The sequence below is a fragment of the Lepus europaeus genome, chromosome 21 (assembly GCF_033115175.1).
Source record: "Lepus europaeus isolate LE1 chromosome 21, mLepTim1.pri, whole genome shotgun sequence".
Lineage (NCBI taxonomy): Eukaryota > Metazoa > Chordata > Mammalia > Lagomorpha > Leporidae > Lepus > Lepus europaeus.
In genome coordinates, this window is record NC_084847.1 from 17,201,594 (window position 1) to 17,217,127 (window position 15,534).

Below are 15,534 nucleotides of genomic sequence, written 5' to 3' on the forward strand. Positions count from 1 at the left end.
AGTCTCTTGCCTCAGTCCCTCAAAGTCCTTTGAAGAGCCACCTTGAATCCTAAAATCCTAATTTTAGCAGGTATGGATGGGGTAAAACGTATCAGAGATGTGGCAGAAAAATCCATGTGGCCAAGAATGGAGGGAGCTGGGAAATGCTGTAAGACTGGGGCCAGGAAAGAAAAAAATTGATTAAGTGTCAGGGTAGGTGTTTGGCGTGAACAGGTAAGACTGCCTGGGATGCGTGGATTTGAGTTCTGGCTTGACTCCTGAACCCAGCTTCCTATGAATGTACACTCTAGGAGGCACCAGAAGATGGCTCAAGTAGTTTGATCCCTATGACCCACAGAAAAGACCAGACTGATTTCCTGGCTACTGAATGGCCCAGGCCTGGCTGATGTGGGCATATGAAGAGTGAATATGCAAATAGGAGATCTCTGCCTATTTGTCTATCTCTGCCATTCAATTAAACATATAAAGGGTTAAGTGTCACTGAGCAGAGCTCTCCTAATTTCCAGAAACAGAAGACCAAGGCACAGAGCCAACAAACTAGAGCAGCTGTCTTCCCTCTATAACTCCACAATACACTCCCTCACTCACCTGCAAGGACTGCTGTTCTGATGGGGGAGGTATGACATGAAGTCCTGGAGGGCTTCTTGATTCAGGCGGTAAGCCCCTGAGCCATGCATGGAGGTGCCTTGGGGTAAGGGCATGCCTGCCTTTCAGCTTCCACTCCTTGCCTTTGAGAATGGTAAGGGCCCTTTGGGCACTGCCAAAAGTTTTGAATTCTGAAAGCAAGAACACCCCCACCTTCTGTTAGCAAGGGCCAAGATAACAGATCACCACCTAAGCTGGAGCCCAGCCAGAGCCATGGGAAGGCAGAATGAGGAGCTGCTGCTCTGGTCCAGCCCAGAGCTTGCTTGGTGAGCCTCTCCCTTCTCCGACCTCACACATCACCATCCCCAAAGCTATAGTCAGCGGCAGAGACTTACTCAGGAAACAGTATTTTTTCGGCATTCCACTTTTAAGGTCTTTAGGCAAGATCACAGCTTCCAAGCCAAGGAAGAGGCTGGACTGCTGCAACAAGCAGTCTTTGAAGTTTTCATTCACTCCAGACAGGTAAATAGTACCTTGGTTCTCAGAATCTAGTTCCAGCTCATTCACAAGGGTGTCCCCGTCAAGGGTGAGCTCAGTCACAGGCCTCTGCACCTGACCGAGAAGGAGGAGTTAGTACTGGCAAGTCACCACTTTAACCCTCAGGCCTGCTGTAAACCAGCAAGTAACTTAACTGGTTTTTCCAATCTGTACACAGAGACTACTGATAACCACCTCACAGAATTGTGATACCTAGCTGATAAATACATAACTATACATAGTTTTCATGGAAATATATGCTATTCAGTTTACTTTCTGTCACCTTCATTGAAATTCTATCTGCATAGGGAACTTCAAAATAGAACCACCTGATGTCCCTGAAAGCTGAAGGAAAGGGCAACCAGAACAAATCATCTGCGGCCTAAGTAGTGATAAAGAATACATGGAAGACCCCACTCCAGCCCGGGCTGATTTTGACAAGAATTAAAGCTGTTAAGTCTGAGGTCACTGCTAGGAGAACGCCAGACTTGGCAGAAGACTTTCCTTCAGAACAGGAAGTCTTGTGCCTGCGCTTCTCCAGGGTATTTCTTACATGTCTTGGAGTGCTGAAAATAAAGGCTGTGCCAGACCAGGCCTGAGTGAAGGGGCTGCTTTTGGCTTCCTCTGGGCCATCCTACCTTGATGCAAATGCCTTCCACCAGGATGCCATCCAAGGACTCTATGGCCAGCTGGGCAGCTTCCAGAACTTCATATTGAACACAGAGATGAGGCTGCAGAGAGACAAGATTTCCTCCTCATTGCTTTCCAGCTCAGTCTGCAAGAGGGGCTGGGAAAGGGATCCAAACCATAATGGCCACGGCCACTAGAATGGATGCCCGTGCCATGCTACTCCAGACAGAGAATGCAGACGGTAAATGTTAGTGAAATTTAAGATTTGTCATTTAGAAAAAAATTTTAAGATGTATTTAGTTAGTTACCTGACAGTCAGAGTTAGAGAGAGGGACATAGAGAGAAATAAATCTTCCATCCTTTGTTCCCTCCCCAAATGGCTGCAATGGCCACGGCTGGGCCAGGTGGAAGCCAGGAGCCAGAGGCTTTATCCAGGTCTCCCACAAGGGTGCAGAGGCCCAATGATTTGGGCCATCTGCTGCTGCTTTCCCAAGAGCATTAGCAGAGAGCTGGACTGGAAGTGGAGCAGACAGGACTTGAACTGGTACTCAAGGGGGTTGTCAGCATCGCAGGCAGTGGTTTAAACAATTATGCCACAACATGGCCCCTATCATTTAAAATTGAAGCCCACTGACCTGGGTAGTATGGGGAAAACACTAACAAATTCCCTATTATGCAATTTGCTTTTCAAAATATTTATTATTCAATAAAGGCATCACTACAAGTCACAGACAGTCCCACTTGCTTGTTAGTTTGATTTTAAGCAGCTTTCCTATTAACGTGGGAGGCTAAGTTCTCCTACTGGATAGATCACACCTTCAAATGGTCTGCTTTGGGGCCAGCGCCATGGCTCACTTGGTTAATCCTCCACCTGCAGTGCCGGCATCCCATATGGGTGCCGGGTCTTAGTCCTGGTTGCCTCTCTTCCAGCCCAGGTCTCTACTGTGGCCCGGGAAGGCAGTGGAGGATGGCCCAAGTGCTTGGGCCCCTGCACCCGCATTTGGGCCCCTGCACCCGCATGGGAGACCAGGAGGAAGTACCTGGCTCCTGGCTTCTGATCAGCGTAGCTCCGGCTGTAGTGGGAGTGAACCAATGAAAGCAAGACCTTTCTCTCTGTCTCTCTTTCTCACTGTCTATAACTCTACCTGCCCCCCCCCCCACCAAAAAAAAAGACACACACACACAAATGGTCTGCTTTTCTGTCTGATGATTCACGAATAAATCTGCATGATTATCTGAGTCACAGCCTCAACACAGAAATGCTAAAAGCCCACAGGAAAACTTCATGACCTGCAATTTGGCAGTGATTTCTTGAATATGACACCAAAGGCAGGCAACAGAAGAAAAGATAGATTGGATTTCAACCAAATTTAAAAATGTTTGTGTAACCAAGGACACTATTCAACAATGTCAAAAGACAACCCTTTGGGGAGGAAATATTTACAAATCACAAATCTAAATAAGAGATTGATATCTAGACTCCATAGAGAATCCTACAATTCAACAACAAAAACAATCTGTTTAAAATATGAAGAGGGGAAGACATTTTGCCTAGCAGTTAAGACTGCAGTTTAGAGACCCACATCCCACATCAGAGTCCCTGGGTTTGATTCCTGCCTCAGGCTCCTGACTCCAACTTCCTAAGGAAGACTCCACAAAGCAGTAGTGATGGCTGAAGTAGTTCAAATACTTGTGTACCCGTCACCGGCGTGAGAGACCCTTACTGGGTTCCTAGCTCCTAGTTTTGGCCAGGCCCATCCCCAGTCATTATAGGCACTTTGGGAATAAAAGAGTGGATGGTAACTCCTTGGTCACTCAAATTAAAAAAGAAAAAAAAAAAAAGGCAACACCTGTGTAGCTATTTCTCCAATCATTAGGGAAATGCAAATCAAAACCAAATGAGATACAACTTCATATCCATCTTAAAAACAGAAAAATCAAGTATCAATGAGGATCAGGAGAAATGAGAACCCTTATTCTTTACTGATGGGAATGTAAAATGGTGTAACCACTATGGGAAACACTTATGGTTCCTCAAAAAAAAATTAACAATTTGATTCATCGATTCCATTTCTGGGTATATAGGCAACCTAATGGAAAACACCTATGTTCACAGAAGCATTATTCACAAAATCCAAACAGTGGAAACAACCTGTGTGTCTACTGAAAAATGAGTAGACATACAGAATGATTTATGTACATACATTGGACTATTATTCAGGAATAATAAAGGAAGAGGTGCTGCAACATGGAAGAACCCTGAACACATTACGCTAAGGGAAATAAGCCAGACACAAAAAGACAAATATTGTATGACTCCATTTATATGAGGTATAAAGATGAGGCAAATTCAGACAGAAAGTAAAACAATCCTTAATTACCAAGGGGTGGAGGAAGGGAGCAATGAGGAGGAGTTATAAAATAGAGTTTCAGTTTGGGATGATGAAAAAGTTCTGGAGATGGATGGTAGTGATGGCTGTGCATTATCAATGTACTTTATGCCACTCAGAAATGGTTAAAAAGGTAAATTTTGTGTTATATGAGGGTACTTCAAAAAGTTCATGAAAAATGAAAACAAAATTATTTGCAATTTTTAAAAAAAATTCATGCATCTGTAGTGTCTCCAAAAAGGTCATGGAAGATGTGTGTTATGAAAAAACAATGCATTTTATATCAATTTTCCTAAATACTCTCATATTTTTTACCCAAAAAAGCCAACAGAAAGACTTATAGGAAGAGGTTATAGTTCTTTTCCACAATTTTCCCATCTCCCAGTCCATCATGTCAGGAACAATCTTTTTATTTATTTTTTTAGCCACTGAAAAGACATTAATAAAACATTTTAGAAAAGCATATTTTAAAATATCTAGGATCCTACATTTAGCTCATTTTGGAAGTCTTTTATGTTTTTGCTTCATTTTATTTTTTATTTATTAGAGAGGCAGAGGGACAGAAAGAGAGATACTGATTTACTCTTTAATTAGCAATAATCGCGCCTCGGATAAACCTCATTGGCTACGATACTGCCACTGTGCAAAGCTCTGATTTACTTTTTAAATATGTACAATAGCCAGGATCAGGCCAGGCTGAAGCCAAGAGCTGGAAACTTCATCTGGGTCTCCCACATGGGTGGCAAGGATCCAAGTCCTTGAGCTGTAATGAGGAAGCTGGAGTCAAGAACAGAGTACTCCTAATGGTAGTGGCTTAACCACTACACCCCTGCCCACCCAATTCATTTTAATAGTTATTCATGTACAAGTTTAATAGTTGCCTAGTTTCCAAATTATAAAGCAGGGGAAGGGAAGCTTTCTTCTGCTAGGGGCCATTTGGATATTTATGACATCATCTGCAGGCCATACAAAATTATCAACTTCAAAGTTAGCCTGCTACAGATTTACCTGTGGTTGCCTTGGCAGGGCCAGGCCAAATGATTTCGCAGGCCATTTAAGGGCTGGATGTTTTTCACCCGTTTTTTTTTTTGGACAGGCAGAGTTACACTGAGAGAGAGAGAGAGAGAGAGAGAGAGAGAGAGAGAGAGAGAGAGAGAGAGAAAGGTCTTCCTTTTTCCATTGGTTCACCCCCCAAATAGTTGCTATGGCCAGCGCATTGCACTGATCTAAAGCCAGGAGCCAGGTGCTTCCTCCTGGTCTCCCATGTGGGTGCAGGGCCCAAGCACTTGGGCCATCCTCCACTGCCTTCCCGGGCCACAGCAGAGAGCTGGACTGGAAGAGGAGCAACCAGGACAGAATCCGGCGTCCCAACCGGGACTAGAACCCCGTGTGCTGTGCCGGTGCCGCAGACGGAGGATTAGCCTAGTGAGCCGCGGCGCCGGCCTTCACCCCTGTTCTAAAGCAACAAAAATGCCTTCCCTATCTCCTTTTCCCCAGACATCTAGTTCCTTCCTTTGGATACCTCCATCATAAGTCATCGTATATTATTTTATATATATTCTTTATAGCATTCCTATTTTTACTTCTCATCATAGTTTTCTTCATCTGTATACAATGTGCTTATAACGTTGTAATTGCTTCATATATCAACTTTGGTCTTTAACTACTGGTGAATATGACCATGAAAATGGAGACTTACTTGTTAAGTCTTTTTGAACAAATATGCCTTTTTAAAACCACACACAAGTATTCTTTTTTTAAAAAGTAAAAATAATTAAACTCTCTAAAAGCTTTTATGAAAATAAAAAACACAATATACAAAACTTACCTAAGATACCGACAATAACAAGAGCTCTCCCTTAATCCCCTCCCCATATCGTACTTAGCTAACAGCCTACTTTGCAGTTACAGCCCACTCAAGCCCTAGACCCGTCCCACGATATGGAAGTTACCACTCTTTTTTTTTTTTTTTTTGACAGGCAGAGTGGACAGTGAGAGAGAGACAGAGAGAAAGGTCTTCCTTTTGCCGTTGGTTCACCCTCCAATGGCCGCCGTGGTAGGTGCGCTGCGGCCGGTGCACCGCGCTGATCCGATGGCAGGAGACAGGTGCTTCTCCTGGTCTCCCATGGGGTGCAGGGCCCAAGGACTTGGGCCATCCTCCACTGCACTCCCGGGCCACAGCAGAGAGCTGGCCTGGAAGAGGGGCAACCGGGACAGGATTGGTGCCCCGACCGGGACTAGAACCTGGTGTGCCGGCGCAGTTACTGCTCTTTTTTAAAGACTGTTTTATCGTTTAAAGCTAGAGTCACAATAAGAAGGTCCATAGGCTATATTCAACCAGCAGACATATTTTCTGGCTTATCTGACATTTCAGAAAACTGGAGCTAACATGCAAAAGTTGACAGATTCTCAAAAAAACAGGAAACCTGGCAATTCTGGATAATGGATATAATTCTCGTGGGTCAACAACTGCTCTCATCAAAGTATATTTCACACTCAAGCTGGTGACAAGCTCAGTTCACTATACTTGCTATCTTAATGGCTCTAGAAGTGATCTCTATTTCTAATACTTTTTAAAAGGTCAAAATCTTGAGTTTTCTGGTCGCCTTACCTGATGAGTTTCAAGAACAACAGTAATTGACCGGACTGGACCAAAGCTCTTAAACAGCCTTTTCAAAGCCCTGAGATCGCAATTTTTGCTAAACGGCCCAGCATAGACAGTTGACATCTCTGTCCACTTAAGCCTCATCTACAAGGAAAAGAACAATATAGTGAAGAGGTGGATGTGGTAAGAAAATTCATTAGTCAAAACGTGGATAAAACCATCTAAAGAATATTTAGACACATATATATGCCAAATATATAGAAGGATTCACTGCAGTATTAGTTATAATAGCAAAAATTTACAAAGCGCAAATGCTATAATAGGTATATCAAACAGTGCAATAACATGCAGACTTTAGGAACAAGAATAAGATATATAGTGACATAAGATATATAAGATAGGCAACTAAATGAAAAATAAAGTTACAAAGTAGTATGAATAGTCTGATTCCCATTCTTATAAAAATTTGTTTTTCTGTTAAAATACACACAGAAAAACTCTGGAAAGTTATAAGTCATTCAAAAGCCATCTACTTACCCTTCTGTTCATCTCTTCAGTGAGGATGGGTGAAAAGGGCTCAAACGAGAACTCAACAATGCTGAAGGGAAACTGGGGGATTTCCACTCTAGCCTGCTCAAGAACCTGCAGAGAAGAGCACTGCCTGGTTGAGACAGGAACCTGCTACTCTACTGTGGCTGCTGGGGTGAGCCATAATATAAAAAATGGCTGTCCTTTTACGCATGTGAAAAAGTAATATGTGGCTGACTGCCAGGTCTGGAGGAACTGGTGACACTACAACCTCGAGAAAAGACACAAAATCCATAAGGAAAATAAATAAACTCACATATTACCCTTACCTTCAGTATTACCTAGCAATAGGGATTACTACAACCTTCAAATTTCCTCTATATAAAGAATTAAGTTTAATTCCAACAGCACTCTCACTGTTGCACAATACTGCAAGCCTCTGAGTTAAAAACAAAAAACAAGGCAGAAGCTTAACAGATTTGGCGGGCGGTGAAAAACATCAAGTGGCATGGGAAATAGATGAAGCACAAACCAAATCACTCCCAGGGGATGGGGGGAAGGTCCAACTGAATGCCAAATAATAAGGAGCAGAGGTCACAACTTTGATATTTCATGGCAACTGACTACAGGAGAGACCAGGCAGTCTCAGAAGCAGTACGTCTGGAGAACAATCAAATATACAGAGAAAAGGTGGTACCCCTTGGAGACAATGCAGTGGACAGAAAGAAGGAAATAAGCAGGCATGGGGCTGGCGCTGTGGTATAGAGGGTAAAGCTGCCACAGGCAGTGCCGGCATCCCATATGGGCGCCGGTTCAGGTCCTGGCAGCTCCTCTTCTGATCTAGCTCTCTGCTATAGCCTGAGAAAGCAGTGGAAGATGGCCTAAGTCCTTGGGTCCCTGAACCCATGTGGGACACCTGGAAGAAGCTCCTGGCTTCAGATCAGCCCAGCTGCAGCCACTGCAGCCATTTAGGAAGTGAACCAGCAGATGGAAGACCTCTCTGCCTCTGCCCCTGTAACTCTAACTCTCAAATAAATAAATAAATCTTAAAAAAAAAAAAAAAAAAAGAAAGAAAAAAGCAGACAAATTAAGGAGCCAACAGAAAGAGAATTAAGACACAGGCAGACCCCTCCAAACAATATTATAAACTCCTGTCTTCCCCTAACACCAAAATATCATTCTCAAAAGAGAAAGCATTAAAAAAAAGAAGAAGAAGAAGAAGAAGAAGAAGAAGAGGGGCTGGCGCCGTGGCTCACTTGGTTAATCCTCCGCCTGCGGCACCGGCATCCCATACGGGCGCCGGATTCTGTCCCGGTTGCTCCTCTTCCAGTCCAGCTCTCTGCTGTGGCCCGAGAGGCCAGTAGAGGATGGCCCAAATGCTTGGGCCCTGCCCGCATGGGAGACTGGGAGGAAGCACCTGGCTCCTGGCTTCGGATCGGCGCAGTTCCAGCCATAGAGGCCATTTGGGAGGTGAACCAATGGAAGGAAGACCTTTCTCTCTGTCTCTCTCTCTCACTGTCTAACTCTATCAAAAAATAAATAAACAAACAAACAAAAAAACAAAACAGAAGAGATGAAGGACTGAGAAGCTTCAGGCGCTCATTCTCCCACAGACCCTAACAACAACATATGAACTAGAACACCTTTGAGAAAACTCCAGAGACCAACTGAGAAACCACTGTAAAACCAACAAGGGGGCAGGTGTTTAGTGCAGCAGTTAAGATGCTGCTTGGGATGCCTGCATCCTCTACTAGAGTGCCTACCTCAAGTTCTGGCTCCTCAGCTTCTGATCCAAGTTTCTGCTATTGTACACCCTGTGTACAGTAAGTGATAGCTCAGATACTTGGATTCTCAAATACTTGGGAGACCCTGGTAGAGTTCTAGGTTCCTGGCTACAACCTGGCCCAGCTCCAGCTGTTGCAGGCATTTGAGGAGTGAACCAGTGGGTGGAATATATCTGTCTCTGTCTCTCTGCTTTGCAAATAAAATGAAAACTAAAAATTGTATAGCAAAAAGGGAGGGGAGGCATGCATGCATAATGCAAAAAAATGGCAATCTCAAAAAACAGAAAGGTTGAGAAATGGTCCCAGATTCAAGTAGAATAAAAAGATATGACAACTAAATGCAATACCTGACCCTAGAATAGACATTCTGAAGGGAAAAGAAATGCTATAAAGGACATTATTTGGTCAACTAAACAAATTGGAATACAGATTAGAGTAGATAAAGGTACTGGATCAATATTAAATGTACTGAAATAGGTAGCTACACCATGGTTATATGAGAGAAAAACTCTTTTTAAAAGATTTGTGTATTTGAAAGGCAGAGTTACAGAGAGGTGGGAGGTGGGGGGTAGGGGGGTTGGGGAAAGAGAGACCTTCCATCTATTGGTTTACTCCCCAGATGGTCACAATGGCCAGGGCTGTAGCAGGCTGAAGCCAGGAGCTTCATCCAGGTCTCCCACACGGGTGGCAGGAGCTCAAGCACTCAAGCTATCTTCTGCTGCTCTTCCCAAGCCATTAGCAGAAGCAAACTGAAAGTGGAGCAGCCAGGACATGAACCAGTGCTCTAACAGGATGATGATGTCACAGGCAGTGGTTTTACCCCCTTCACCGTAACACTGGTCCCAAGAGAAAATATTTTTAACCTCACGAAATACATTCTAAAGTACTTAGGGTGAAAAGGCCATGATGTGCTTCATGTATTTTCAAATGGTTCAGAAAAAGTCATACAGGGGAGGGAATGGGGGAAAGAAAGAACATGAGAGAGGAGAGAGTACATAAACATAAACACACACACAAGTGTTAACAAAAGGTGAACCTAATAAAGCAGTGTGCATTTATGCAAATTTTCTGTAGTTTGACATTACTTCCAAGTACAATATTTAAAAAATAATACAGATTGTGCTTGCTTCAATAGCACATATACTAAAAAATTAGAATGATATAGAGATTAGCACAGCCCCTGCACAAGGAAGACATAAAAATTCATAAAGCATTTCCATATTTTTACTATAGGGAATCTCTTTACACTAATAAAAAAGGAAAATATCATACCTACACATAGAAAAATACAGATCTTCTGTATACAGTAACACACTAATGCAACCTCTCTACTTTATACTTACAGCCATGAGAGATAAAATATAAAAAGAAAAAAAATGAAGAAGATACAGCCAGACTCAAAATCAAGATAAACATTTCCGTAAACCGGGGATAGAACAGAAATTCAAAGTGGTATGCAGGGCCAAAAGCCACAGGCCTGCTGGGCTCTGGAAGTAAACATTGGCAGCTAACAATTCTGGTCCTATGGGGCAACTGTGACTTAAAGCGCTCCATACAAGATTTGAGTAGGGGCCGGCGCCGTAGCTTAACAGGCTAATCCTCTGCCTTGTGGCGCCGGCACACCAGGTTCTAGTCCTGGTTGGGGCGCAGGATTCTATCCCGGTTGCCCCTCTTCTAGGCCAGCTCTCTGCTATGCCCCGGGAAGGCAGTGGAGGATGGCCCAAGTGCTTGGGCCCTGCACCTGCATGGGAGACCAGGAGAAGCACCTGGCTCCTGGCTTTGGATCAGCGAGATGCGCCGGCCGCAGCGGCCATTGGAGGGTGCACCAATGGCAAAAAGGAAGACCTGTCTCTGTCTCTCTCTATCACTATCCACTCTGTCTGTCAAAAAGAAAAAAAAAAAAAAAAAAAAAGATTTGAGTACAGGCCAGATTTGCTACCTGCAACCAGGGTAGCTGAAGAAAAAGAACTGAACACTTGTATAGGGTGCATTCCCCTCTGCTCTCAATGCAACCTGCAAAGGTACAGCAAATACTCACCTGTTTATTTGAAAAGCACTTAATAGTTCTACAGTTTCTAGAAAAAAGTTCACTAGCATCTGTCTCCTGGGACAAAAAAAGGAGTTTCTGACCCAATGAGTCCAAGCATTCTGTAACACTGTAAAGAAGCAGAAGAGATCAAGGTAAGAACAATAGTTTTTATAACCTGACAGTTATTTCTCTGTACATACTCTATCCAACAAGATAGCCACTAGCAACAGGTAGCTATTTAAATTAGAATTAATTAGCATTAAAACTTCAGTTCCTCAATTGCCACACTTGTGGTGGCTACCACACTCAACAGCACAAATGTAGAACATTCTCATCATTTCATTAAACCATGCTGGGCAGTGCTGCTGCAACAAGGATGGGAAGGGTAAACAAGAAATGTACCCAAAGTGCTCTACCAAAACATAGGCCAGATTCTAAGGATCTGATCCTGACACAGTCATTATGTTCTGGAGCCAAACCTTCCTTCTGAGTCTGTTTCTGTTTTTGTGTTTCTTTCCCCCAATCTGGGAAATATATCAAAGATGTAGATTGACTCTTCAAACCAAAATGGTTCATCATATCTCCCAATTCTACATTGTTCACTGTATCCCAAAGTCTTATTTTCTCATAAAGGATGTCATTTTAGACCAGCCGCTAGATTTAGAAGATTAAAAATTAGATAATATTTCGGGAAGCAGCTGACATTTTTTCCCCATGGTTTTTGTAATGTGACTCATATTTTTGGTAAACGTTTCTCAAAAAAACTCTGAAGAGAAAAATTCCAAGGCTTTGTTGTTAAAGTAAGAAACCAGATACTCTATCTGCCTTTGTTCTTGTTTTTAATTTTTTTATTAATATAAAGAGAACAGATTTCATGCATTCCACAGGTACAGTTCCAAGAAGATACCCACATTTCCCTCCTTCCACCTCCACCTCCCCAAACTCTGTTCTTGTTTAAAACTAAAAAACATTACCTTGTGTTTGAGTGCTGAATGACTCCTGGTGTATTTCTTGGCTCTTGGCTGGCTGCTTGCAGTTCTTGGTGATGAACAAGTGCATGCAGATTGAGTTCCGCAATCTTGAAGCAAGTAAAGTGGTAAAAATCATCTCATTTCTTGCAAATCATTTAAGGTTAAAAGAAATTTGAAAACCCCATTTTAGTGATGTTCTCTTCTTTAGGTGGTAGCTTTGTTGTTGCCATAGTTCCCAGGCTGCCTTGAAGTTACCAGATGTATTCTGGCTGCTTAGCCAAGAATGGTAACGTGTTACCAGCCAGCTACTGATGCTGTTCACATGAATATAGGAAACAGCCCAGTAAGGTTAAGGGAAAAGAGATGGCAATTTTGGCTCATCCTCATTCTCTAGTCACTTAAAATTTACTTCTCTGCCAACATGCTATTTTTAGAAATAATAGAATGGCTTTTACAACAACATCAAAAATGACATATTAGTTTAATATGAAAGCACATGACGTCTACTGTAGTTGATATATCTTCTTTCATAAAGCAGGAGTGCAACTGAGAATTGTGATACAGAGAACATATTCTTAAAAACTATTTAAATTGTTATAGATTTATAGAAACAACAGAGTTCCTATATGCCCTATACCCATTTTCACATATTAGTAACTGATTAGTATGATGTACTTGTCACAATTAATGAACCAATAATGATATATCCAATATTAACTGAAATCCATGCTTAATTCAGATTTCCTTAGTTTTTACTCAAATAAAACAATTTTCACTGGAAATGAAAAAATAATAGGTTCTCAAAATGTGGTATTAGGACACATGAGGGTTCCAGAGGCCTTCCCATGGGATTCATGAGGTCCTCTCTCCTCCAATTATGTCACACAACAGAATGAATGCAAAAGCAAGTGCAAGGTGGTTGGCAGTGTGTCTTAGTGGGTAAAGCTGCCACCTGCAGTACCAGCATTCCATATGGGCACTGGTTCATGTCCCAGCTGCTCCATTTCCAATCCACTTCCTTTGCTAATGGCCTGAGAAAAGCAGCAGCAGAGGACCCAAGTGCCTGGGCCCCTGCCATCCTCGTGGGAAACCTGGATGAAGCTCCTGGTTCCTGGCTTCAGCCTGCCCAGCACTGGCCATTGCACCCATCTAGGGAGTGAGCCAGCAGATAGAAGATCTCTCTCTGTCTCTCCCCTCTCTAACTCTGACTTTCAAAATAAATAAATCTTTTATAAGATAAAATAAAAGCAGGTACAAAAAGCAACCTGACTTCTATTAAGCTAGAAGTTCATTAAGTACGAAATATATTAAACAATGAAACTCTTCCCACTTTTTTTGAAATTCCTTTTTTCATACAGATAAGTCATTTGTGTTAACATATAGTTTTTGATATTTTAAACAAATATTACAAATATTTTCTCTCATTTCATTTCTAATATGGTAAATTTTGATAAAATACCTATATAAGCAAAATTTGAGAACCTATAAAGTAGGATTTTTTAAAAAAAGATTAGAGGGGAAAAGGAGAGACTGAGGGACAGAGAGAGAGGAAGATTAACACTGCAACTGATTGATTTTTTTTTTTTTTAATTTTTTGACAGGCAGAGTGGACAGTGAGAGAGAGACAGAGAGAAAGGTCTTCCTTTGCCGTTGGTTCACCCTCCAATGGCCGCCGCGGTAGGCGCGCTGCAGCCAGCGCACCGCGCTGATCCGATGGCAGGAGCCAGGTGCCTATCCTGGTCTCCCATGGGGTGCAGGGCCCAAGCACTTGGGCCATCCTCCACTGCACTCCCTGGCCACAGCAGAGAGCTGGCCTGGAAGAGGGGCAACCGGGACAGAATCCGGTGCCCCGACCGGGATTAGAACCCGGTGTGCCAGCGCCGCAAGGCGGAGGATTAGCCTGTTGAGCCACGGCGCCGGCCGCAACTGATTGATTTCTATCCACTGGTTCACTCCCCAAATGCGCATAATACCTGGGGCTGGGCCAGGTGGAAGCCAAGATGAGGAAGTCCATCTGGTTCGAGTGCCTATTACCCTTCTTCTGATTCAGCCCCCTGCTAGTTTTCTTGGGAAACACCAGACAATGGCTTAAGTACTTGGGTTCCTGCCACTCACATGTTAAACCCAGATGGAGTTCCTGGCTCCCGGCTTCAACTTGGCCCAGCCACAAATGTTGCAGCCATTTGGGAAGTGAACCCATTGATGAAATTTCTTTATCTGTTTCTCTCCCTCTCTGTCACTCTTTCACATAAAAAAACATTTTAGAACAGCATATTCAGTAAGAGCTCAGTGAATGCTGACTATCATATTTACACGTCCAAACAAGATCTTTTTAGAATGTCTTTCTTACTACTACAACACAAAACACAATTCTGACTATTGATTATTATTCTATATGGACCAAAATTTATAGGCTAACGATGGAACATTATGTAATAGAACAATCTAACAAGCTAGCATGCATTATAAGAAAATCTGTCAGAAAGAAGGACCCCTTCAATGCCTCCCTTATGTGTTCTAATCCATACCCACTGATTATTAAAATAATGGTATGCCGCCCTCCAACTCCAAGAACACAGAAATCCACATAGATTTTTTTTGCTATTAGTATCAGCTATAATGATCACCACCACTGGCATGGTGTTTAACATATTGAATGAACTATGTTAAGAGCTTTATACACAGTATCTCCTTTATCCTTACCAATATTCTACAGAAGCATGTGTTCCCATTTTACAGATCTAGAAACTGAAATTACCCATAACAACTGCATTAGATTATACAGCGAGACACTGTACAGACTATATTTAAAAACTAGCCCAATTTCAGAGACTATATACTTAGCCACTACATAATGCTATTAACACGTGCCTTAATCACAAATGCAACAAGCTCAGCTTCAATCACACTCCCAGTTTTTGAAGAAAAACGTAAATAAGAGACCGTGTTATGTGATTTTCTTATCCATCCCCATACATTTGAGAAAGGCAAACATGCTGGTCAAAGATACTAACCTTCTTTGGGCCATACTTAAGGAAATATTGAGCCAATTCAAGGGTTGTTCTAGCATCTTCTGTAGCATCATGACCAAGCTTGTTTGGGCATTGTATATCCTTCCTGGAAAGTAAAGATACTGTTGATACACCTGTGAGCATTTTTAATGACAGATTAAACCACTTCAAATGCTCTGGTTAGGGGCCAGTGTTATGACGCAAGTTAAGCTGCCTCCTGCAATGCTGGCATCCCATATGGGCACTGATTCAAGTGCCAGCTGCTATGCTTCCAGTCTAGCTCCATGCTAATGCACCTGGGAAAGCAGTGGAAGATGGCCCAAGTCCCTGGGCCCATGCACCATGTAGGAGACCTAGATGAAGTTCTAGGGTCCTAGCTTTGGTCTGGTACAGTGCCAGCCACTATGGCCATCTGGGGAATGAACCAATGGATGGAAGATCTCTCTCTGTCTCTCCCTCTCTCT

At 42.7% G+C, this 15,534-nt stretch overlaps 1 protein-coding gene and 2 non-coding genes across 6 annotated transcripts in view; 1 reads left to right on the plus strand and 2 right to left on the minus strand.

Moving 5' to 3' along the window:
- Positions 1 to 15,534, minus strand: part of REXO5 (RNA exonuclease 5) — a 38,184-nt gene that overhangs the window by 6,347 nt on the left and 16,303 nt on the right. For 3 of the 4 annotated variants that reach the window (XM_062179693.1, XM_062179694.1, XM_062179696.1), the window contains 8 exons: positions 15,074 to 15,176; positions 12,063 to 12,166; positions 11,098 to 11,215; positions 7,285 to 7,389; positions 6,754 to 6,891; positions 1,761 to 1,853; positions 981 to 1,197; positions 589 to 776 (listed from right to left, as the gene is read on the minus strand). In XM_062179693.1, the coding sequence (XP_062035677.1) occupies positions 589 to 776; positions 981 to 1,197; positions 1,761 to 1,853; positions 6,754 to 6,891; positions 7,285 to 7,389; positions 11,098 to 11,215; positions 12,063 to 12,166; positions 15,074 to 15,176 (1,066 nt within the window). The remainder of the gene's footprint in view (positions 1 to 588; positions 777 to 980; positions 1,198 to 1,760; positions 1,854 to 6,753; positions 6,892 to 7,284; positions 7,390 to 11,097; positions 11,216 to 12,062; positions 12,167 to 15,073; positions 15,177 to 15,534) is intronic. The other variant, XM_062179695.1, reaches the window with a different exon arrangement.
- Positions 4,653 to 4,793, minus strand: LOC133751122 (U4 spliceosomal RNA). Its single transcript, XR_009864757.1, has one exon. It is a non-coding gene; the product is annotated as a U4 spliceosomal RNA (small nuclear RNA).
- On the plus strand, positions 10,179 to 10,285 carry LOC133751132 (U6 spliceosomal RNA). Its single transcript, XR_009864766.1, has one exon. It is a non-coding gene; the product is annotated as a U6 spliceosomal RNA (small nuclear RNA).